The sequence below is a fragment of the Fusarium pseudograminearum genome, chromosome 2 (assembly GCF_000303195.2).
Source record: "Fusarium pseudograminearum CS3096 chromosome 2, whole genome shotgun sequence".
NCBI classification, from domain to species: Eukaryota; Fungi; Ascomycota; class Sordariomycetes; order Hypocreales; family Nectriaceae; genus Fusarium; species Fusarium pseudograminearum.
Window position 1 is genome coordinate 1,227,475 of NC_031952.1, and position 24,528 is coordinate 1,252,002.

At 49.3% G+C, this 24,528-nt stretch overlaps 5 protein-coding genes across 5 annotated transcripts; 3 read left to right on the forward strand and 2 right to left on the reverse strand.

Annotated features, from left to right (window-relative positions):
• Positions 1 to 2,803: 2,803 nt before the first annotated feature.
• FPSE_09008 (uncharacterized protein) lies at positions 2,804 to 5,177 on the forward strand (the record flags this gene model as incomplete). The annotated part of the gene is made up of 4 exons (XM_009262125.1): positions 2,804 to 3,516; positions 3,568 to 3,966; positions 4,017 to 4,543; positions 4,597 to 5,177. The coding sequence occupies 4 exons, from the start codon at positions 2,804 to 2,806 to the stop codon at positions 5,175 to 5,177; spliced, it is 2,220 nt and encodes a 739-aa protein (XP_009260400.1).
• A 2,468-nt stretch (positions 5,178 to 7,645) lies between these two features.
• On the reverse strand, positions 7,646 to 9,069 carry FPSE_09009 (uncharacterized protein; the record flags this gene model as incomplete). The annotated part of the gene is made up of 3 exons (XM_009262126.1): positions 7,646 to 8,688; positions 8,766 to 8,964; positions 9,016 to 9,069. 3 exons carry the CDS (start codon positions 9,067 to 9,069, stop codon positions 7,646 to 7,648), a joined length of 1,296 nt encoding a protein of 431 aa, XP_009260401.1.
• A 1,906-nt stretch (positions 9,070 to 10,975) lies between these two features.
• FPSE_09010 (uncharacterized protein) lies at positions 10,976 to 11,246 on the forward strand (the record flags this gene model as incomplete). The annotated part of the gene is made up of 2 exons (XM_009262127.1): positions 10,976 to 11,063; positions 11,113 to 11,246. 2 exons carry the CDS (start codon positions 10,976 to 10,978, stop codon positions 11,244 to 11,246), a joined length of 222 nt encoding a protein of 73 aa, XP_009260402.1.
• A 7,919-nt stretch (positions 11,247 to 19,165) lies between these two features.
• Positions 19,166 to 20,342, forward strand: FPSE_09011 (uncharacterized protein; the record flags this gene model as incomplete). Its single annotated transcript, XM_009262128.1, has 3 exons — positions 19,166 to 19,179; positions 19,261 to 19,327; positions 19,377 to 20,342. 3 exons carry the CDS (start codon positions 19,166 to 19,168, stop codon positions 20,340 to 20,342), a joined length of 1,047 nt encoding a protein of 348 aa, XP_009260403.1.
• A 425-nt stretch (positions 20,343 to 20,767) lies between these two features.
• FPSE_09012 (uncharacterized protein) lies at positions 20,768 to 23,914 on the reverse strand (the record flags this gene model as incomplete). The annotated part of the gene is made up of 6 exons (XM_009262129.1): positions 20,768 to 20,785; positions 20,835 to 20,921; positions 20,971 to 22,199; positions 22,248 to 23,531; positions 23,586 to 23,704; positions 23,862 to 23,914. 6 exons carry the CDS (start codon positions 23,912 to 23,914, stop codon positions 20,768 to 20,770), a joined length of 2,790 nt encoding a protein of 929 aa, XP_009260404.1.
• Positions 23,915 to 24,528: the final 614 nt, after the last annotated feature.

Sequence of the window (24,528 nt, forward strand, 5' to 3'; positions counted from 1 at the left end):
CGTTGACAATTTAATTGCTCACAGTCTAATGCAATCCGTCGTCCATTCTTCTTCAACAATGCACTTGTCAAATATGACAACGGTCGAAGGAACAAAAGCAAAACACATGTCACACACCAGCCAACCCTTCTAGCCTCAGTTGTCATTTTTTTCTAAGAGTTGTCAGACGGTTCTGTATTATCCTATTGGCTCTAATAGTGTCGCCTCTTTGGATTCGAGCCAACAGAAAGAAGCAAACATGAATACTCGAACTAGTCGGTTGGTCGTTACACATGATGTGTTTCCCTTCGCCCAGAGGCTGCTAGGCTACTGAAGAGACCAGGTACTTGGGCTAAGTTATTCATTACCCGCTAGTCTCCACGGCAGGAAATATGTATCCATTCGCGGAGGCGGCGGCTGTCAGGGATTGCTGAGACAGCCTCAACGTCCCGGTTGTGCCGAGTGGGTGACAGGGTCTAGAAACCCGAACGGAACAATTGAGAAAGCTTGACAGTAAGGACAGAAATAGGTGTCTATGTGTTGACAGCCAAGATAGTGCAGTTACATGACCAAGGCCTAGGTCTTATTATCCACGATTACTAGTTCCAGTGCTTGCATTCCTCCCCCAGAAACATCCTTACAGTAATTAATTTACAGCTGCAGCTTAACAGGGGCAGGGATAATTTGGTGCATAAAGTGATCAACAAAATTCGGATTGCGTATACGGTCAAAAGAGATTGATCAGGCAGAGCTTTGTCCTCGCTCTTGGACAAAGGAATCGAAACCTGGGGAAACAAGCATATACCCGGTCACTCCGAGTAACAATGGAATTCGCGATCAAATACAGAGTACACCGTGGCCCTATGCGAAGAGTTCCCTTCAATCATCGTTCTGAGCATCACCAACTGTGCGCACAGAGCACAAAACACAATCTCGACCAAGCCTCAAGCCTCAAGCCCATGCTTCCGCCTCGTTTTATAGTTCCGGATAGCCGCGCCATACGCTGTAGCCATCATGGATGATTTCTCCCTCTGTCCGACCCGATTAAACAAACTCAATTGCCGACAGGGCTGAGGCTTGGGCGATAAGCATTTCGGATTTCGACAACCAACAGGCACTCTGTAGCAGACATGTGGGTAATGAATGACCTCTGGAGATCAAGATCATTGCAATCTTCAGCAGGGAATTCATAGGCGGGAAATTGCACGTCTTCTGTCGGCCACTGTAAGGTGTCATCTGAGCATCCAATTCCCTGTTAATGTTTCAGTTGATCTGCAGAACTGACCACTTTTACTATTTCTATCCTTGAAGCTGTTCTCCATCCAAGACCGTCAACATCCCGCGGTTCTGGCGCATATCGACGTGTTGCCAGGTACGCTAGACAAAGATAGGCAGTTCAACATTTGTTTGACCCCCAATTTTCAGGTGTCAGGGGTATTTTACATTTAGTTTCTTGATATCAAACATTTGATCTTGAACCTTATCTCAAAGCTACATCTTTCTTATTCCCCGTATGAGTCCTTGATCAAGGTTGTGGTGACACCCTACAATATATACAGAAGAAAGAGGGCCCAACAGAGAGGGGCATTCCCATGCAACCAAGACAGGTTTGCGGTGCAGCAAATGGGCCAGCAAACCTTGAACAGCCTGTGCAATCCTTGATATTTTATGTTGTATTTGCAGTGTGAAGTTTGCTTGGTCATCGGCCTACATATGCAAGTCTTCAACTTGCCAAGTTTGTTCAAGAGTTACCTCCTGCATTCGTATGTCTTTATGCACAATATGAACACCTAGCTTCTTATTTTATCTCCTAAGGTGACTTGATCAATACTTCCCAACTTAATAAATGAAGGGTATTATTTACAGGCATGTTAGTCCTTGTTTAGAAGTCGCCTGCAAAACCATTAACCAAGTAATCGACTCTCATATGTAACAGTTTGCAGCCAGGAAGTATGATAATTCATCTAATTGACTAGTATCACTATGATGGAGTAATTTTTATCTCGTTCGCTATTTTACTTCGCAGCATTCAATGTGTTATTTTATCTTCCAAAGATTTCATGGTTATTGATTTGTTTATAAAGCGAGTATGAAAGGCGCGAATTGACAACGTCCAACAAAGAAAGCAAATAATGCACAACACTACGCGAAAACATAATCAAACGACGATAGTACTAAGATATATCACAAAATAGATTACTTAACATAACATGTAAATAGAAGAAATATTCACTCGTACTGTAAACAGTATCGTCGAACCCTGACAGGTTGGCGCCAAAACCTTCAACGCCGGCTGTAGGGTAACCGGCTGACTAAGCCACACACAACTCAGGCCGAGCATTTCCCGTCCCCCTCCGAAAAATTCTTCCTTCTCCGTGATCTTGTCAAAAACACACCCACACAAAGGCCGCCTGTTTGCAAGTCATCGGGGCCGAGTTCTTCCTCTTCCGTCGAGGCGTCGCATTTATTCAGTTCCGAGATCCCAGAACAAGAAGTCGTGTAAGTCGTCATGACCAAGACATAGTTTCCCCATCTTACAGCACGAACGCAATCTTGTTGCCGCGCTTGTTGCCAGCCTCACATTGACCTCTCGTCGCCATCGTGTTGAACTGCTGCTAACAATGCCTTCGTCCATAGACATCGTCGCGCGTCGCGCAGGCTTCAACACGGTGGAACGCGTGTATATCGCGTATCAAAACTATAATTATTGAAGCATTGCGCCAATTGCCTAGTCCCAGGCGCATGCTGCCATCCTGAGTGACGATTTGATACCCCGCAAGTGCCAATCGACTGTGCTATTTGCATAGTCAAATCGACATAAATCATGGCCACAAAAATAGAGCCAGACACCGATGGCTCTAATATAACATATCCTTCGCCAGGAGTCGAGGCCATGGAATCCGGTCCGTTCTACAACACTGCCGGCCGGGAGGGCGTACAGGAACACCAAGAGAGGATCGATGGTATCGAATCGCATCATGAGCAACACCACGAGCAGTCCGAACATCAAGTCCCTGAACAAGTCCAACATGTGCAAGTTCAGGAGCATGATCAAAGTGAACTTCAGCAGCCGGAACCAGAAGCTCCCCAGCAGCACGTCTCTCGTCCCGCCAACCTAGAGGAACTTCAATTGGCAGCACAGCTGGGCCAGGGACTGGCAGGAACACCAATGATGCCTGCCACAGACCCCAACATGAATGTCGAGGACCCCAATCTACGAAGCATCATGCCCCATCCTGAACCTGACCAGCAACAAACCCCATCGTATGTTCATGACACCCCTACGAGTGACCCTATGGTATCGCATGCCATGTCTGTCCCCGTAGGACCAACTATTGCCCCTCAATATCCAATCGACAACAGCATCCCTCCAAGAAAGAGGTCAAAGGTTTCGAGAGCATGCGATGAATGCCGAAGGAAGAAGATTAAGTGTGACGCTCAGACCGACACTGGCGATGCTCCCTGCTCTAGCTGTGCCAGGTCCTCTATCAGATGTTTGTTCAGCCGTGTACCTCAGAAACGAGGACCCAGTAAGGGGTACGTATATTTTGTTATCATCAGTAAACTCAATTAACTAACTTCTCGCAGATACATTAAAGAACTCGCAGACCGTATCCACAGCATTGAGAACAAGCTTGAATCGGATGGAGGTCTCAGCCAGGACGACATCGATCGACTCTTTGTCACCGATAGGCCACGACAGAGTCAAGGCGAGGACTCTGCCCGCAAACGACCATTCTCTAGCATTTCGACAAACGAATTTGCTACACCTTCACGACAGACGCCGTGGGGATCTGAGCATAGGATTCAAGCTTCCCCAGGAGCATCTGAAGCATACACATCCTACGACAACAGCTCTTTGGCACCGCAACCTGCACCCCTCCTCAAGCCTGAAAGCGCGCCTGCCAAGCCGCCTGTCGCCCCTATGGATGTTTCTATGCCCGATGCTCACGAAGGTGTAGACATTGATGAAAGCATGCTGCACACGTTAGTGACTTTTTGACATACTGTGTTTTCTATAGCTAACCAGCCTTTAGTTATTTGTCCAGCTTTCAGCCTGTCTATCCGGTACTGCCCAGTACCAAGGAGCGGATGCAGGAACTGCTCGCTCAATGCCCCGTGTCTCTTCAGAATGCGTTTGCGAATGCCCTGTCTGCTGTCGTGGGATCTGGCGGCGACACGAAACTTGCAAACTGGCTCCTCTTTGAACGGGAGAGCGACGAGAAGAGTACTTCTACACGAGCAGCCAATATCGTTCATGTACAAAGCTTACTGCTGCTTGCTATTGATGCTGACTTGCGTTCGTTGCCCAGCTTCCCTTTCCTACTGGTACGCGCGATCGGCCTTGCCGGTTCAATGAGGCTATGGAGGTACACTCCCATGGAGTCGATTATAGAGTCTGATTCGGATGATGCGCTGTCTGTGCAGATATGGTGGTCATTGATTTTGATGGATCGCTGGTATGCTACTGGTACAGGAAAGCCGTATCTCATACCCGACCGCAGTGTAGTAGCTCCTCCTGGTCTAGAAAACATCCTAGGAGAGGTGTGCTTCTACCTCGTTCGTAAGTGACAGCCCAGCCCCCTTGATCATGGGCAATCACTAACCAGTTTCCAGGACTTTCGAAGTTGCTTGTTCGCCTCTGGCATGTCATTTCAACCTTGCAGCCCGGAGCATCAACAACCGAGCAACATGAGGCTTCGATCCTCGCGGATTACATCGAGGACTATAGAGAAGACTTACCCGCGCACATCGAACCAGCATCGCACCCAATGGTCCACATGGCGTACTGGCACTGCAGGCTCATAGTAATACTGCTTACCCCAGGAGCTACTCCATCAGAGACAATTTGGGCTACTAAGGAGCTCATCAATCTTCTCTCGGCGAACGACTATCTGCGTAGCCCGCTCATCAGCCACTTTGTGTCGCTCGTTTCCATGTCTCTAGCAAAGCTGGTCAAACTGGACCGATCGCGAGAAGAAGCGACACAGCTGATCAAGGACATTGTAGACAAACCTGCCACAGCATGGGATGGTGTTCGTGAGAAGCTCACAGACAAATTGCGGCCAGCTTCTTCAGTGGAAGCAACTGCGAGTCAGGGGCTTCAACATCTGGCAGACCTGGCCACGGCCCACGAAGGAGGTGATGACATTGCTTTTGGTCCATCGTTGGCACTGGGATATCTGGAATTGGCCTAGTAGGCCTTGACAAAATGTAAACCAACAACTGGAAGGTGGTGTAAAGAGGGCCATAATATGACAGGAAGGCCTGTGTTTGGGTTGTTTTGGAGAGAAAACTTGTACTAGTAGTATTCCCGGTTTGACACTTGTTAAACTGGGGTTTCATGAAAATGGGGATTGATGACGAAGAATGATAGATGCCAAATCTCGCACCGTGAGATGGCGTCTAGTTTTGTTGAGGTGCTATTAGGCATGGATACGCTCACTTGGTATATAATAAGATGATATTGTAAGACTATTCTATCCTATCAAACGGTCTTGTAACCGAGAATTCAATTTCACCTGCAGAAAACGGCTTCAAACAGAGTTTGTTCATAACTCAAGCTACTGTCTGTCTGATTTTTAGTGCTGGTTAAAAAAAAAGCCAAATCGTGCATATTACAAGCTGTGCCTGATCGACACGTCGTCTACTACCTACTTCTACCTCCGAGGATCGGGAGATGGCTACGAGTAATGATGGGTTTGGGTTTACGTAACTTGCCCTTATCGAATAAAAGCCTTTTCAGCTTTGACTAGCTTGAACATTAGCTAGAAAGATCGTTTAGGTCAGGATTGATTGGTGTGTCTGGTCTGTGAATCTGTCGGTCAGTCGGTAGTTAAAAGACGATGGACGATTAGTTGGGAACGGCTTCTACTAGCGTGCTGGATGAACATTTTTCTCTCTCTTTCTTTCTGAGGCTACCCAGCTTGGAAAGACACCTACGTACGCGTACCTGAACTGAACCGTCCGTGTTGAGAAGCCGCACAGAAGCCTTCTACGCTTGATATACGCCCCCTCCAACTGCATGTCAGGGTAGAAAATAGACCAGGCCAGGCCCTGCATCACTGAACTGATGCCTTCCCATGCCGGGTCCGGACCAGTGTAGAAAGCGATGGATGTATGCACAGCAGAGAAAAAAGCAAAGGTTATGCATCTCCGAGCCTAAACAAAGCAAAGATAGACAGCATTGCATGCATGTATGCTGAAGAATCTGTTAGACGTGGTGGAGCCATCCACGACATCCATCGTGATGATGGTCCGAACCGAACGACCTGTCAAAGGGCGTTGATCAATATTCTCCAAGGGGGGGAAGAATCATTAGCATACCTAGGAAAAACTCATTACGTTTATTTAGTTGGCCATCGTTACCATGTCCTGGTACAAGTGTCACACCCTTTCCCCATGACTCCAAGGATCCGGGGGACAGCGGGCAGGCAATGACAAAGTCGGGGAAGAGTGGCCATTATTATAGCGTCGCGTGTTTGTACTACTTAAAAAAAAAAGGTGATGTTAGTTAATATGAAAGAAACGCCGGTTGTTTCTGAATCCATGCCCGGATAATTGTCATTGCTGTTGAATGGTCATTAAGCCAAGATAATGAATATGTCCTCCCACGTATTCCATCCCACTCGTACTTGGACACGTCGACCCATCTCATTTCCGTACGTCCGACGTGCTGCTATGAGACTGGTGACAGAGATCGTCAGACGAAGCAGCAACAGCTGATGCCAACTATGTTTGCAGAGTTGTCAGCTTTTCTCAAATCCATGTCAACACACAGTCACTCATAGCATATGCAAAAGGAACAGAGTTTGGTGTTGGCCCATGGATCTCGACTCGGTTGGTCGAGGTCCCAGTCATGAAGTCTATTGCGTTGTGACAAATCTTCGCCAAGTACTCTTTTTCGTACTTGGCTTGATGTAAGGAGCAGAAAATATCGAGCCAGATATATGAACGATGTGCAATAATTGTGTCGAAAGACACAGCATAAATGCCTGACAACCAAGTATAGAATCGTGAATCCTCATCCTGGCCGCGTCCTTCAACTTGCAAATTCCCCTTGCGGATAAAATTGTGTACATATTGGCGAAACATGCGAGGCACCGGAGTGTCATCATGGCTTGGTATATGTTTCGTCAACTGTTGCTTCCAGCTTGATTCTGCCTTCACAACTCTTTCCCGCAAAGCTAATTCACCAAACCAATTGCACTGCTCTTCTCTGCTCAAATGCCAACACGATCTCATGCATCCTTGATCTGTAGTCTTGTATAATTCAAAAAGCCAGCTGCGCCTGTTCTATATCTCTTGTTCCTCCCAGTTGATTGTGAGAAAAAAGTATGCTCATCAATATCCCCAGCCGTCTAGACACCTTTTGGATGAAAACGTCGTTCTGTCATCATCATAATCACCATCGGAAATACAGACGTCATGTAACTGAGTCTGTTTTGCGAATGGTGGTGAGCGTAAGTCCGCTCTACATGAAACGTATGTGTATGTATATTGCCGCTGTTCGCGCAAAATAAGTAAAAAAAAGAAGCCATATATCCCATGGCTTCATCCCGTGTGGTATTTTCCAACGCCTGCCGGTGCGTGGCCCTAATGACTAGAAAATTAAAAACTGAATGGGTATTATGTACGCCAGGATATTCGAAACCTCAATCGATCTTCACATGCCCCAAAAGCTGGGCATAGAAGCAGGGCCGAGAGGGTCGGGGCTCTCGTCCATTGTCGCAATGCCCTCGTTGTAGTTGGGCATCCAGAATGCAGGGTCGTCCTCAACCATTGACAGACCAGCTCCAGCCATTGGGCCAGCATCGGCTCCCTTATAGAAGCTATCGTAATCGATCGTGGTTAGATCGGCCGAATTGGCCATCACACTGCCGCTCGGTCGGATGAAGCTGTCGGCGCGGCTGAAACCATCCAGACCATGGTAGTCCTCATCTCCGCCGGGGAGAAAGTCCTCGACCTCAGAAACCTCGCCCGACGTCGACGTAGTGTTGGCGAGGTGGGGCAGATGCTCCGAGCCGCTTCCAAAGTCAAATAGACCATTGAAACTTTGAGTACCAGCCTGGCTGTAGCTTGATGGTGTGAAACTGTCGCCCTTCATCTCCGAGAGGTCGTAATGGCTCCAGTCGACTGAGGCTGCACTTAGGCCGGCGCTGTACATGGGAGCATCCGTCTCCGAGTTGAAGCCAGAGCCGAATAGATCGAATGTGCTGTTGGCCATGTAGGGAGGGTACTCAATACCCGACAAATCTAGAGGAGGAAGATTGGCGTTCAAGTTCTGGAAGCTGCTAGCACCGCTCATGAGTGGTGAAGTGGTTTCCGACTTGACTCGGCGTTCTCGGTTAGTAGCAGCACGCGCTCGGCTGCTGGGAGGGTCCCGCGAGCTCTTTTGAAGCATGCTGTCGGCAACTAGGCTGCTGGTGCTATGAGCAGAGTTCACTCTGTTGAGCTGGTATGGGCCGCATTTCTGTGAAGCTCGGTTGCTTCTGTGAGCAGGCTTATGGTTGCCATGCTGATCGAAAGTCAGAACACCGTCTGAGTGAACTGTGTTGGCTCGTCGTCGTCGACCAGGAGGCTTTGGGCGACCAGAGATGCTCATGGTCAGAGACTCGCGCTCCGAGTCGGACTCGGGAACGGTGTCAAGAGCAGGCTCGTTCTTGTGCGAGCAACTGCAGTGGCCACCATGGTTGCAGCAGCACGTCTCTGCGAAAGGTTTAGAAAATGCGACTCGTATCGAGCGCCTCGAGGTCTAGGACAGCTCGAGGCTAGAGGATGCTCACCAGTGTGCCCCTCAACGGTTGGCTGCAAGTGGGCACATTTGCTCGTCTTCTCACCACAGTCACACTTGACGTGGGCAGAGCGAGACTTGCGCATGGCGCGACAGTGCGCGCATTGGGAAACTGGTCGACCCTTCTTGTTGATATGTTGAAGTGGACGGTCTGGAGGTTGTAAATGGTAAGCAGTGGCTCGGATGACGAACTTGAGTGTTCAATATATAATAGACGTACCAGAATGTTGACAGTTGCTCACACGATGGCCGCGGACGCAGGCCTCGCAGGCATACTTTTCTCCATCAATTATCATTTTGGCGGGGGGGTGCGAACTGGTCTAAGATGTAGTCGACTCGTGAGCTGGAAGGCGAGATGCTTTATGCTGACAGCAGTTGATTCCTGGCAGAGGCCTGATATGTAGGTCTCAAAGTGAACAAGTCCCAGTCGAGTACGCTTGGTTTGGACAAGGTGGAGGGAGAATATGGTGGGTTTGTATCGGCACCGATGTTGAAGGCTTGTGTGTAAGTGTCCCGCAAAAAGCACTTCCGCGCTAAGTCAAGTGGACTTGAAGTTGGGGAAAATGGGCCGAAAGAGCTTTGGTAAACCGGACAGCTACAGGAACATATCGCGGCGAAGCTTGGGCAAAGCTGGAAGAGGCTGGAAAATAAATCCAGTCAAGGAACGAGGGAACAGAGGACAATAAAAGTTTTCGAGGGCAAGTTGATAAAGCCAATTGATGCGAGAGAGGAACAGGAGTGGAGATGCTACCGACCGGTGGGTGGGTAAATTTTCCCTTGGGGTGTCTTGGGGTCTCCTCCAGAACTGTACGGTACCTAGACCTAGCTTGTGGTCGGGTTGGATCGCTACTGTAACCCTGGGCCCTGGGTGTGCGAGAGATGTGGTTGGGTGGGTGTGGGAGGGAGGGCCAGAGGGAGTGCGCCGCAGGAATACCTGAAATGGATGGGCGGACGAGGTCGGCGGCAGGACCGGGGTTTCTTCTGATGCACAAGCGGGTTTGGCGCCTTCAGCTACAGAGCCAGCTAGACAAGTCAAAGACATCGACAACCAAGGCCAAGCCAAGCCGCCTTGCTGGAGACGTTGTAGGTGGAGATGTCGGCCCGGATGGTCGGAGCGTTCTCGTTTTGCGTTGTCTTGTTCGTCGGACCTGCGACTGTAGCTGTGGTGACGTCGGCGGCCGACACCAACTGTTTAAGAGAAGAAAGAGAGAGCACACTGCACTTGTGAGCAAGCTCCCTGAGGAATACACCGAAAAACACAGCGGGAGCTGTATTCAGGGACGGGAGAAAGAAGTGAAAGCAAGAGACAAACAAAAACTCTAGCAGGAGGGCTTGTCTTATGGCTTTGACAACGGAGACGTTAATGAAGGACACAAACACCATCAGCAGCAGTATCAGCAACAGCGAGGCGTGGTGTGCAAAGCAGCACAACATGCACCACAATGTGATATGTCTGTGAATGGCAGTATAGCACCCTTTGATTCTTTGGTCCCTTGCTCGGTCATGATCCCCTTGATCCTAATGTTGCGCCGAATCGATTCCCGCACGTATTATCGAATCGAATTCTTGCTTTCTCGCTGGTTATAATTCCGTTTGCCTGCCCACTCACTTGCTCTGCTCTGTTGCTTGTGCCTACGGCCCCCAGGCCCCATGGTCCAATATCCTTGTCTTGAATAACCCAGCAAGGCCAGGCCAGACGTGGAGGGTAGTTAGGTCGCGGACACGGACGCGATCGAGGATACTCGGCTGTACAGTGTGGGACGATGGCGCAAGCAGCAAGGTGACCGGACTGGGGCACCGGGGTGGAAAGCGTGGGCTAGGATGGGGGACAAGGGTTCTGAAGCGACCATGACGAGCTTGAGAGGGCATCGTCACCCTCGGTGGTCCGTGGCATGGCCAGTGAAGAGTGGGATAAAGACCGAGTTCGGAATAGCGTTCTCTTGCCGTTGCTCTCCAGGGTTCAATTGTGATACAAAGGTTGGCAGGTCATCGGTTCCTGCGACTGGGGCTCACAAAGAGCTGTAGTTGTTTTATTGCACAGTACGTATATGTCTAGGGAGATCGACAATCGCCGACCGTGTAAATTGTGGCCGTCGATATAAGCGACTTGCTGGTTGATTGACAATTTTAGGTCGAGCGAGTGAGCTTGGGGGATTGTGGAGCTTGTGGGATTTGTCCATGAATTATAGTGGATGGATCACGATGAATGGGGAAGATTGGAGCGAGACAGATTACGGTGGAGGAGCGCGAAGGGCACAAAGTGAGAAGGAGGAGCCGCACGCATCGCATCGTACTGCGCATGGGTAGACAGGAAGGTGCCCTACCTGAGCACTCTGTAGGGCAGGTTGAGTTTACCATACCTGCCTTGCCCGACAACGCAGAAAACAGTATCGGCGATGTTTGGCAAAATGTAATTGAAATGGTTGCTCCGTTCGGAATTGCCTACCGTAAAATAGGTGCTGCCCGCGGGTAAATTAGGTTGACTGGCATAACGGGACGGAAGGACGATCAGAATATCCATGTTTAACTTTATGGGACAATTCGGGGCTGTACGGATTCAGCGACGCTGACTGGTTTGGCTTGACATCCTAGTCTCAACATTTCGGCATCAGAAATCAGCCACAACTCGTTCATCAGGAATTGTGTTTTCGTAATTTCTGGTCTATCGCTCCAAGTCTCCCTCGAGTCAAGGCAAGTCGAGTCAACTTGAGGCGGACACAGCAGAAACACGGGGCAGTCAACAATAATGGGATAGTGATCGGTCATAAGAGTCGACGCGACGGTAGCATTCAACATTTCCATCCACTTCTGCTGCTACTCGGCTTCCAAATCTGACGGCTAGATGGCGTTTTATGCAGCCGGATATCGGCTGTATTTTGGGAACCTCTCGTGCAGGTATCGCCGCCTGCAGGCGGCGCCTTGCCCTGTACCTGGTCAGACGGTACAGTACATTCGCAAACTGACTGACATCTAGATATCTCACACAGGCCGTCCGCCTGTCTCGTTTAGTGGCCGTTGGCTGGGGTTATTAGACTGGGGGTAGGGCACGGAGTTGGCATTCGTCAGTGAGGGCAAGCAAGTCGAACAAGGTTTACAGCTATTGGTTGACTCAATCTTAAACGGGTACGATTTGACCAGGTTGACTAGTAGCGACTTAGTCTAACAGATTGATGAAGGTCATCAAAAGCGGAAAAAGAAAAGTTTTACGTTATGCAGTACCTTATCGGCGGAGCATCTTCGGGACGATCCATCCATCAGTTTGAGTCGTGCAGGAGGACAAGCGAGTACCTAGCAGGTATCTCCAGGGATGGGGATGGAGCATATGTAGTATGTAGTAATAACAGTACAGGAGACTAACTAATACATAGTTGGGGTCGGAATCAGTTCGGAAACCCGCAATGCTTGCTGCTGTTGGTACTCTGTAGACTCGTGGTAAATAACTGATCGTGGTAAGCTGAGTAAGTCAATACAGCAACTTCATCAGCGACAACTGAATCAGGTCCGTGATACGGATGAAATCCCCATAAAGAATGGAAGTATCCTTCACTCCTGTCTGTCTGTCTGTGCCGCTCCGCTGTGATGAACCCGTCGCACACTGTACACAAACACTGTTTTAACTCAGGCTGAGTGATGGATGACATTAAACCGCTGCAGCTCCACCTATCAACATCTTCCTGCATCAAACTATACTCCAGCTCATTTGATAGGGCGTGCTTGATGCTCGCCTACATACATTCACAATTTTGTCTTAAATTTCTGCAAATTCTGGATGAATGTCTTGGTTGCACCCTTAGCGGGAACAGTAACGCCGCGGCTCTGCTTCTGCAATGCAGCAATTTGAAAACCGGCCAGTTCAATTACCGACCAACAAGCGACCTTGCTGAAGCGGGCAGAGTGTTATTAATTTACTTCCCTGTGCACACGACATAGACTTTCTCGCCTAATAATTCTCCTTGCTACCTACTATGTATTGCATATACTTTCTTCGCTTGCCATTTGATACGCCGATTCCCACTTCACGGTCGCTGACTCCATTCTCGCGCAGGCAACAACATCATCATACTTCTGATGCCCCTTGTCTAGGGTTCACGCGACGCATTCTGATCAAGGCCCAGACTGTCAGAAGCTCTCTCTACCTACAAATATCCTGGATCCTTTTATCCACAAAGCCCCAGCGCCCCAGCTTATTCACTAGCACCTATTCCCCTACAGGCATACCGGACTATCTATAGCCGCTGGGCTTTGTCTTGTGTGTTGTGGAATTTCGAGAAGGCGTATGTACGCAGACAGACATGACTGACCAACAAGTTGCATCGTCTCAGATAGCTCTTCAAGACCCTCGTGGACCCTGCAAATCATTGGTCCAGGGTGCCCCCCAAGCCAAATTAAGCACCAACAGTTACGTACCCAGACAAGCGTACTTGCCTGCAGACCGCTGATCCAGGGGTAGCTATTGGGCCTTCCAGGCTGAGTAGTCTTGGCTCTAGAGATTCGCCGATGCTATTTGTAGCCTCGCCTCTCGTTTTCCTGACGGACTGCCTATCTGGGTTTAATGATTCGGGCACTATACGGTGCTTCATCGTTAATTCGAAGCTCAGACGAATACTGAGTCTGACAGCAAAATTGCACTGCACGGTCGACATTGTCAACTGTGCGAACCAGCTGTGACTGAACGCTGACATTTTGCAGTGCTCTAGTGAGCTGGACGGGTGGCTGAGACATGCCTCCGTTCATCCATTAGCATCGTCGACTTTTCCGCGTCATCAGCATTGCACAGTCATCCGTCTCCGCCCGGTTGGTGCAGGTCCAATCCTGTCGGGTTCGATTCGTTCCGGAATCCATACAAACGGATACACTCCGAGGTGCGGCAGACTTGCGTTTTAGCTGGGTGCTTGTGACATCCGCATCCTGCAGTTTAGTTGACAGCATTTCCCCAAACTTCCCCCGCGATGCGATGCACGGATCCCGACGGGAAAGTGCGGGTGAGCGGGTGCCGGGTGTTTGTTTTCGCAATCAATATGGCTTATACACAACAGCGACTCATGTCCTTGGACCATGGCAGTTGGATTCGGGTTTCTAATATGCTGGCGTGGTCAAATTGTTACGGATATCCTGTTCTCTTGTCGCCTGGTTGTTGTAAACGTAATGCATAGCGGCTGAGCTTCGGTCACTTTTACTACCCCAGTCTGTAATCGCGGGTGTTCCCTTCGCCCTCGTCATGATGAACGTTTCATTGTACCGACGATATCAAAGACATCCATTCGATCCCTGTGCCTCAGCCAAGGCAAAACGAACCCGGCTATGAATCAAAAGGGAAAGGGGCTCCGAGAGCTCCTCCGATGTTGGTCGCGGATATTCGCTGGGGCTTGTTTCTTGGCCATATGCTTGCCGACTTGTACAAGGAATTCATCTACACGGATCCCTATGAATTCAAGACCAAAAATCCACAGAGTACACATCACTCTTGAAATTAAGAGAGGAGATAAAAGAAGCGTCTTTGAGAGCCAGTTTTTATGAGAAAGTCATCACAGACTCGGATTATGGTCTTCCGCAAGCTTGGAGACAACCCACGATCCTGGCATCACCTCCCCTCCTTCTCACCGGAAATACACAGGACAAACAAAAAGCAATTACTGCATTTACAAGGACCGTAACCAGAAAACAACAGCCTTGGCCCCGCAGGCTAGCCGCTAATTCAACATCAAAAGTTATTTTGGAGCCGCCAAAAGCGACAGCCGCGCGCTGGAGTGGGATACCGAGCAAGCTTCGGAAGTTATCAGACCGCCTAAGAAGATAGATCTATGATCTCCACGCCCATCTGTCCACATGTATGGGGTATTGAACTCCATACTCAAGACGGAAGATGGAAGATGAAAAGAAGGTCCATTGCTTGACCGCAACAGATGCAGTGTCAAGGATTTCACGCAGGAACCAGTCATGATGTCTTTATTTGGTTGTAATGCTCGATTGGAGGTCTGACTTGTTGTTCCATTCTGCACTATAGCAGACCCTTACATGCCTACGCCCACTCCACGAGGCTCACGCAGGGTCTGTTCCACACCTGCCTGTTCCTTACTTGCATCTGTCAATTCTCCTGTGACTTGCCTAGTTACAGCTATGGAGCGACCAGGCAGGGATGACCGATTCAGCTGACAATGTCGTGAGCATCATGATTGCACATTGGGAAATACAAACATGAAGTTCGCTTCCTCTTATTCGTGATATACGGACTTACTCCCGCCCAGATGCAAGAGAGATGAATTGCATCCTCTCCCGGCCCACTATGGATCGACATTTTACTAACAACTCTCAACAAAAGTGGCTTCTGTCCGAAATGCCTGATACCAATCGTTTCATGAAGCTGTCAAGACGAGGGGCATTTCCGGATTGTCTTCAATCTTGATAATTCGCGGTTGTGTGACTTTAGCTCTTGTCAGTCGCCAAGCAAGAAGCGCGAAGCAGAACCGTAATCCACAAGTCCCTGGGTTTGACCCGGTTGCACAGACACCGCCATTGTCAGTCATAGGCTAACTGATGGAAACAGGTTTGCTGTCAGTCTGCAATTGGAAGACATGGTAGTTTGAAACGGCAATCAAATCAGCCATTCATTCACATAGTCACACTTTGCACTGATCAACATGAGAAACCGACCTCAGCCAAGTCAGTCATGTCATGGCATGGCATGTCAGGACAGTGCTTGATATCTCGAGCTGGCACCGTCCTCCAGGTCACTCGAAAACGGACCGGAACCCTTGCCTGGCGTGTTTGAAACTCCAGACATCTCGTCGGGGCCCCAAACTCTACCCCCACCATCCCGCATCCTTATATGCCGACATGATTGGTCCTTGCCATCACATCGACTTCCCCCAAACAGGATTTTGGGCTGTCGTTCTGCCTCCCACACACACCATGACCCTTGATCGTCTGCTGTAAGTTAGTTTCCAGCACTTTTTCTAGAAGCCTGCGCCCCTGCGTCCTGGTGGTACAATGTAGGAAGCTTGGACCAGCCTGTCAAGATGGTCTCTCATTGCTCGCAGGAAAACTAGCCTGTGTGCCAGCTCGTGCATATGTACGAATGAATCAGCAAGAATGTCGGTTGGATGCAAACAAGTGTTGGTCACCAGGGACATGTACCCATACGCAGACCCTGTGGTTTCAATCCTCGGCTTTTCTAATGAGATCTGTGCTTTTAGGTAAGTTTGTTCCCCATGTTCGGAGTGGAGTTGAATGATCGGTCCATGATACCACGTAGCATATGGCATTTGGGCAAATGCTGTTGATCTGCGTCAAACACCTTGGCCGATTGATCATCATTTGGCAAATGAGGTTTCTCTTAGACTTTACAAGGAATGGATATTCGCCTAGTCGACGGACCGACAAGGACATATTATTATTTCGCTGACCGAGCGTGTTGATTAATATGCAACACGGACAATCCTGACAAGTCTATTACATTTATGTTTTGCTGGCGATGGGGCTCATTTGCGCCGTTCATCGGTAGCTCTGCATGCGCGATTCCCAATGAGTGTTGGGCTCCATCTGCACCTCGACATTTGCGATGGCGCTTCTGTTTAGCCGCATCTGCTTCGATCCATATCCAATCTCCTCGTCTCAGGTCAGCACAAGCCCGGGTGAGGGTGAGGGTCGCCCTGGTCAGATGTCTCTTGAGCCTCTGCTACGTAACACGGCAGTACGGATATTACATTGCAGCCTTTGCTTGTGATCAATTTCCACCATTTGATACTATGAGGCTCGGTGCGAAATGAAACGAAACACGAGCCCTAGTTGAACGGTGGTTTGAACGGTTCAGCCAGGCGCCATGGCAGACCAGATCGAAAATGGTATGGATTGAAAGGGGCACGCACATGGCTGGAATTGGCAAAAGACAAGATACATATGATATTATGTAACTGTGTTGTCACAGCCTCGTTCGTCCCATCAGGCATAGACAAGACACAAGACAAGACAGCACATCACATCCATCACAGGCACGATCGTGGTCGATGGCGTTCGGTATAGCATGGCAAGCCGCGGTTGTTGGTGGGCAAAGGGCGAAGCGAAGGAAAAGGAAAGTCGAAACGGGCCGGTTTTTCGTCAAGGTCCATATATAATTGAACATCTTACTGGCTATCCATATCCATGGATATGGAGAGAGTTGCAATGCAGTTGACCATGGGCATGAAGCCATGGAAGACTGGGGCCGCTGGACCATTCAATCCTGTCCGTAATAGGCAAGTCGAGTGCGCTACTCTCTGATTGGTTTGCATGCGACGCCTTGTTCTGGATTGGAGCGTTTATTGGCTGTGTGCAAAGTCAAGCCACAAAGACATCTGATTGGCCCATCGGGGACCGGGCAATCAAAAGACCCCCACGCGCTGACTTTGCCAAATTGCAAAGTCAAAACTCGACCATATCTTTGTCAGGCAGACTTTTCCTTCCCTTTGCAACCACACAAAAAATTCAAGTTGGGGTCAACACAACCACATCTTTTTCCCATTCCATCCCGCCTTGCTGGGCACGCCACGAGATACCGCTGATCCCCGACAGCTACTGCAACCCTCTCATGCTTTTGCAGTGCAATACCAAGCAAGGTCGATTCCTTCGCGTTGCGTCATGATTCTGGCGACTATTGCATTGCACTGTATGTCTGGGAAGCGGCCGCTGCCGCTACCCATGTGTTAGGCGCATTCTGATTCGTTTGCGCCTCTCGGTAGGCCACTTCTGGCATGTCAGGCCAGGCAGGACTGGGGGTGACAGAGCAGAGCTCCCTTCGCGCAAATCGCGTGTCGGCTCGATGCTTGATGGCATCATTTTACAGGCTATAGGCCCAAGTGCTATGCACACAACACAACCCTGCTACAGGATGCTAACCCAACAGTTTAGTTTATTCATTCTTGATTTCGCGTGACGTTGTTTTTTGCCAGCAACTGCGTTGGGTTTTACTCAGCGTGGTAATCGGCATTCTGTGTCTGCTCTCCATAGACCAGGATGTTTTTGCTCTGGCATAGATAAATCTGAACTCGTTGCTGGGCACCCGGCTTTGAGAAGTCGTCTTGACTTCCTGGACAGGCCGGGAATCAGCTGTAGGCACATACCACTATAATGAATCCCCTTCCGTTTGAACGGAGTAGCGTCCACTTGACTGCAATCTAAGATCGATAAACCGAAACGGTAGTTTTAGACGGCAGTCAGTCAGTGGCATTCCTCCATGTAATGCTAGCTCCGTCAACCGGTGGCCATTGGATATTATTTCACCCGGCAGTTGATAGATTGGCTGGACTGGGTCATCAGAGCTTGCTTTTTGCATCGTCGACGTGGCTTGAGTCGCGTGGGATTTTGAACCATGGTCCAGGCCAGCCATCCAAGAAAAGGGTCCAACTCCAGTCCAACGTGGGAATCTCACCCTCTGTGTTGGTGATGAACGATCGGCGGAGTGACCCGAAGCCAAGCCGAACCCGGGCGAACGGCGTGACCGATTGGAGGGTTCTCCAAGATGTATGCAATACGTAGGTGATTGATTAGCTTAGCTACACGTTTCTTACTACATACTATCCCTACCATGATGACTTGCCTTGTTTGAACATGCGCTGCTGACGACGTAAGGAAATATACGGGCTGATCATTCAGATCACGTTTTCCTTCTCTATCGGAGCGAGAAATGAAACTCTAAAAAGTCTAATGCGAAGTCGTTAGATGGAGTAAAGGGAAGTGTGACTGTTTCTTTATGCAGTGCATCTGTTTGGGTCTCAAAGATGCTGTGCTGGGAAAGGTACGGGCTGAGTCCGACAAAGGGCCAGATACAGCAGGTGATGGTTTTTGATCAGCGGATTGATACCCAACAACCAGTATTTTGGATTTACTAGGTAGTTGCTATTTATGACAGACAGTTCTGGGTTCATGTCATTTATTTCTTTTTTTAACAACGGTCGATCGCCCGATGGAAAAAGGAAAACAAAGATGATAGATACGTTTCCCTATTGTGGGTTTCTTGCAAATGACTGATCGAATACATATGAACACCGTATGAAGGAAAAGAAATCCATAAAAAACAATACGATACATACCATAAGGCTTGGCTGACCTGGGTTATCGATGGTGTGCTCCAGTTTCCAATTTCCAATTCGAGACCTCTTGTCGTTTCCAGCCTCCTATTACGGCATGGACCTCGGTGCTGTGGCGAAAATGGCGGGGTTGGTTGGGAGTTCTGTTCTGTAATGTAATTCATCCTTCTGATTCTATCTTGTATCAGGAACCAGACCAGACTTGATTTTGCACCACTATCTGCGGATTTACCTATTGAGGAAGTAGGTGTATCGCGATTACAGTAAACAAGAGCCCATCGATATCCACCAATAACGTAAATACACGACCAACTTAGACTACATCGCCATCATGGCAGAGAACAGGTGAGAATAGTCTATCCATTAGCATCCAATTACATGTAAATCTGTCCTAAATGGATTACTAACGTGAGTATTCACTTGCAGTCGTGTTGATATCATCTTCATTGGTGCTGGCGCCGTTGGTTGTTTCTATGCCTCGAGACTCCATCACGTAGAGTAGCCTCATCACATGAAGGAGACATCTCACTAACAAATGATAGCCATCACAAAACATTCACGTTTCTCTTGTAGCGCGTTCAAACTATGCTGCTATCCAAAAGGACGGCGTAAAGCTGCAAACGCGAAGCTTTGGTGATTACACTTTCAACCCTGACGCGGCCTTTCCATCCGTCGATGCAGCTGCAGCAGCAAATGTATCAGGCGAGAAGAAAGACTGGCACTATATCTTTGTGACGACAAAGGCTCTTCCAGATGTCAGTGATGACTCTTCCATAATTGAGCCCCTGGTCGGTCCAAAGTCTTGTATCGTTCTCATCCAGAACGGTGTCGGTGTGGAAGAGCCATTCCGGAAACACTTCCCTAATAACCCCATCGTCAGTGCAGTCACTGTTGTCAGCGCGGAGCAGACTTCTCCTGGCACTATTCGCCAGAACCGCTGGACGCGTGTGAGTATTGGGCCATACACAGATGGCTTGGCTGCGCAGGACTCAGAGCTAGGTCGTCGCGGAACGGAGGCAACTGAGGCGCTGCGTCGCTGGTGGACAGACTTGGGCGGCATCAAAGACGTGGACCCCCACGATGAAGTCGGTCTCCAAACTGTACGCTGGCATAAGCTCTGCATTAATGCGGCCATGAACCCCTCGGCCGTACTCTCCGGTGGTCGTGGCAACGCAGACATGGTCGCAGACGATGAGTTGCAGCGACATCTACTAGGCGTGATGAATGAGATCCGTGACGCCGTACCCAAGATACTAGGTCGACCCTTCCCAGACTATATGGCTAAACCGGAGAAAATCATCGAAAGCACGGCGCGGAATAAGGGGGCTAGGCCGAGCATGTTGCTGGACTGGGAGGCTGGTAAGCCACTTGAGCTCGAGGTGATTCTGGGTAATCCCGTGAGAATCGCGAGGGAAAGGGGTGTTGAGATGCCGAGATTGCAGAGCTTGTACGCGCTTCTTAGGTCAGCTCAGGGGATGAGGAAGAGAGAGAACAAGGGGAAGCTGTGATGGTCGGTTCCCCATGAACAACACGTCAGAAGTTAGGTAATCTTGTGCAGCGAAGATGGCAAGATCACCAAGTTGAGTTATTGCAAAGACTAGATCCGCTACAAGCCTCAATGCTTCAAGGTGGTGGCATCTCCCCATCGAGTTACATATTCTCGCGAAGGACTAGTGCATGAAATATCTATCCGCCATAGCTATTTTAATTAATTGTTGGTATTGAATCACCATCTCAGTAAGGGGACACAGAATCTTCACTATTGATCAAGTTGTGAATCACAGATTGTTGATAAAAGCAAATCAGCAAGATATCTAAAATAATGTTAGATAGACAAGGTACGCAGTACTCATAATTAAGTCATATATATCAACTCAGATCCCAACTCCAACAATTCCACCATATAAACCTACCCAAATAATCGAAACCTCATTCATGCCAGACTTGAAAACTGTTTTTTGTTAGTCGCTAATCCTCCTTTGAGAGTGTTGGCCACCTACATTCTCTGGAGAGTTGGTAATTTCCTCGAACGCTTGAAGTGTCTCGAAACCCATAGCTGTCAGAGACTCGGTGCCATCGTCCACGGCCTAGAATCACATTAGTAACTAGTACACCTGAACAGTGACAATAACTTACTGAGCCCAGCATAACTTTCGTTGCTTTGTGGTTCCTTGCTTGACGGACGCCCATGAATGCCAGACCCTGTAAAGTAAGAGTTGCCAATGGTATAGAGGGTACAACCGGTGCGATAATCCCACTGATGTCCTCCGAGCGGGACTTCAGAGATGGATAGTATGTTTCCAAGTGACTGTGCTGCTTGCAAACGATGACTGTGCCCAACAGATTACCCGAAGCATCTTTTGCTCGGACAATTCCGCTCAGCTTTGTTTCCGACAATGCATGGCGGTATAATTCTAGCACCTCTGGGCTTGCATGGGTTCGAACATGACTCAACACGCCATCCGCGTTGTCTAGACCGTGAATAAGATCAAAACTTATGCCAGCTCTTTGTATACTTTGAGACAATCCTTCTGGAGCAGACCAGTTTGCCAGGTCTTGGATGACCATATTCGACACACGGCGGGGAAACTGGACATCCCAGCCACTATTCGCAAACCATTCTTTGATAGTGTTTACCTCGACATCAACAGGGATACCAAGAAAAACTCCAGGAAAGGCAGAGCCAATTTGCACTTGTTTAATACCTCGTCGTTGCAAGAGGCTCCTGATTGCTCGTCGGTGAAGAGACCTTCCGATAGACACATCACGCTTGGTGGGCTCGACAAAAACACCGCCCATGACACCGACGCCGTGAATATAGTAAGTGGCAGCGAACCCATACAAAGCATTTGTACTGCTGTTTCTGACGACAAAGTGGGACTCGGCAATGCTGGGGTTGTTCAGCTGAAACGAGGCGGCCGTCGTTGCACGTAAGAATTGTAGATCTGGTGCACTTGCTCGGTGGACGGCCCGAAGAAGGTCGTTCAGCCCTGATGCATCACGCCCGGCGCTGTACTCCTCAACCAGCCAGTGTTGCCTGGACTTGACCACTTTTTTGCTCTTCCGCAACGTCCCAGGGAGCGTACCGAGTGGTGTGATCTCTCCCACAAGAGTCCTCGCAAGAGCATGTAAGGCGTTCTCCGTGAAGTCAAATGTACAGATGTAGGTGCCGATGGACTTGTCCATGGCAAAGTCATATGGAGAGCTGACTGCAACTACAATCAGCTGTTTCTTCTGCCCTCTAGCCCGCAGCATGGAACACATCATATCGACATGTTTTGTGAAGCCAGCCTGGTAAAGGTTTCGATTGGCATCGGCAGTAACAATAACGATGCAAGAGGCTCTGTGAATTAGATTCTCGTGTACTGTAACTGGTCAGAATGGTGAACATTCGAGAGATATAACAGCCTTACCTGGACGGACACCATTGGCCGTATAGCTAGTATGAAGAAGTTTCTCGTTGCGAGCCCGAGCAAGTGATTTGCCAAACTCTCGGAAGACACCTTCTCCGCTCAGAATTGCACGACGATCGCGGCCATCGTTATGCGCCCACATCTCGTGTGGACCTTCTGCTTGACTTTGGTTGTCCTTGGCAGCGAGAAGTTTCTTGGTAAGAGAAGATGCAGGAAGAGGTTTTACCAAGGGGGTCAGTAGCAGGAGTTCTTCTCCTGGGTGCATCGATGCTGTAAGTGGAATGAGTTTCTCCTTGTCTCGAATAATTGTTATCGAGTCGTCGTAGGCACGGAGAGACAATGCAAGGTGAGATGGGTGGAGTTGAGAAAGGAGAGAAATGCCCGGAGGGTTCAAAGCCTTTTCCCATGAGGTACACGTCGATTTGAGGTTGAGTACCCTTCTCAATGATGTGAATATTCTCTCCTTACTGACGATGCCATTATCGTAGCCCAGCTTAAGACCCTTAATGGCTTCAAGCTGGACATCGTAGGCGCGACAAAGAAGGACAAGATCGCAGCCTGCCTCAACAGCCATAATGACGCCGTTTTGGACACCGAGCTCATGACTAAGAGCCTCCATCTCTAGACACTCCGAAATTGCCACACCGTTGAACCCGAGCTCATCTCGTAGCAACTCGTCTACGACTTGCTCAGACAGACAAGCATGACTGACATTCATGGATGGATTGGATATACCACAGCCTCCAACGAACATGGCATCCAATTTCCCCGATGCAACAGCATTGCGGAATGGAACAAGAGCACTGATGCTCAACTCTTCGAGTGTTTGAGTAATGATAGGGACATCCAGATTTGAGCCTAGGAAGTTGAGATTTCCATAAGAAGGAAAATGCTTCCCGCAAGAGGCTATTCCTGCATCACGGATTCCTCTTAGGGCGGCAAGGCCATACTGAGAAACCTCTTGCGGGTCGTCTCCAGTGGCTCGTACTCCTAGTGGTTGATACCGGGCATTGTTCAGAACGTCAAGGACAGGACCCAACATGAGGTTGACACCACAAGCTGAGATCTCGGTTGCAGTAGCTTTAGTGACCTCATACGCTAGGTCGGCTCGCCCAGTAGCCGCAACCCCCATAGCGCTAGGGAACTGACAAACATAATCTTCATCGAAAAGACTGTTGACACCTCCATTCTCCTGATCAAGGGCGATGAGAAGGGGTTGCAAGTGACCAGCATTCTTAGCAATGGTCTGCAACTCTTGGACTAATTCAGCTGTTTGCTGGGCAGCTTCGAAAAGTCAGTACTATGAAATGACTTGGACAAGACATATGGTAGACTCACACTTTAAGTTTTTGGCAGTAAGAATGATGGATCCAAGGTGGTGATCCTCGATGAGGGTTCTGATCTGAGGAGTGACTTCAGTGCCATCCCAGCCCATGATGAGGATCTGCCCAATGGCACTGCAAGACCGGACCAGTTAGCATAATGGATTTACTTGACATGAATCCAATTGTCTCTAATTCTCCGAGATTCGGAGCCGACGGGTGGAGGAAGAGGAAGACGTGGTTGTCTGGAGAGAGTGGACGGACTGGACGGACTGGACGGGTGGGTACGTACCGGTCGAGATCGTGCCATGATGGGTCAAGGTCGCTATTATCTGAATGGGCCATGATGGTTGGGCGGCGACGAGGCCTCGTCACATGATATTTCGGTCTCTTTTGCTGGTGATGGCGATGTTCATCCCTCGATGGACCCGCGTGCTTGAGTCTGAGGTAACGATGCGATGCATTGGCATGGCTGTAGCCTTCTCGCGACGACGAGGACGATGCTGACCCGGGAGGGGCCATGGAATGGAATGGCTGTTGCCGAGCGCCTAAACCTCGGCCTAGTTGATTGGTGTATATTGATTGGTTGCTTGGGGAGATAAGGGGAGGTGACACCGTACTTTACAGGTGGTAAGTGGGGTTCTCTCCGGGCTGTCCTGCCTGTCCTAGCCTGGCCTGGTCCTTCTGTCAGTGGAGGTTGGGCAGTTACTACCTATGTACTGCTGGACGCCCCCCATGAGTTAACGTTACATGGAACAACAGCAACAAGGCAAGCCTTTGACCAGCGTCGAGTTTCACGTTGTGTCGAGTCAATAAAGACTGAACCAGGTAAGGATGAACACTGATTCTTGAGGCAAAATGGACGGATGCCATGATCTTTGTACTCCGAACCCACCCTAGTCTGTCAACCTGCACAGCAACATACCCAAAGGGAACCTGACTATACCGTACCAGGTTGA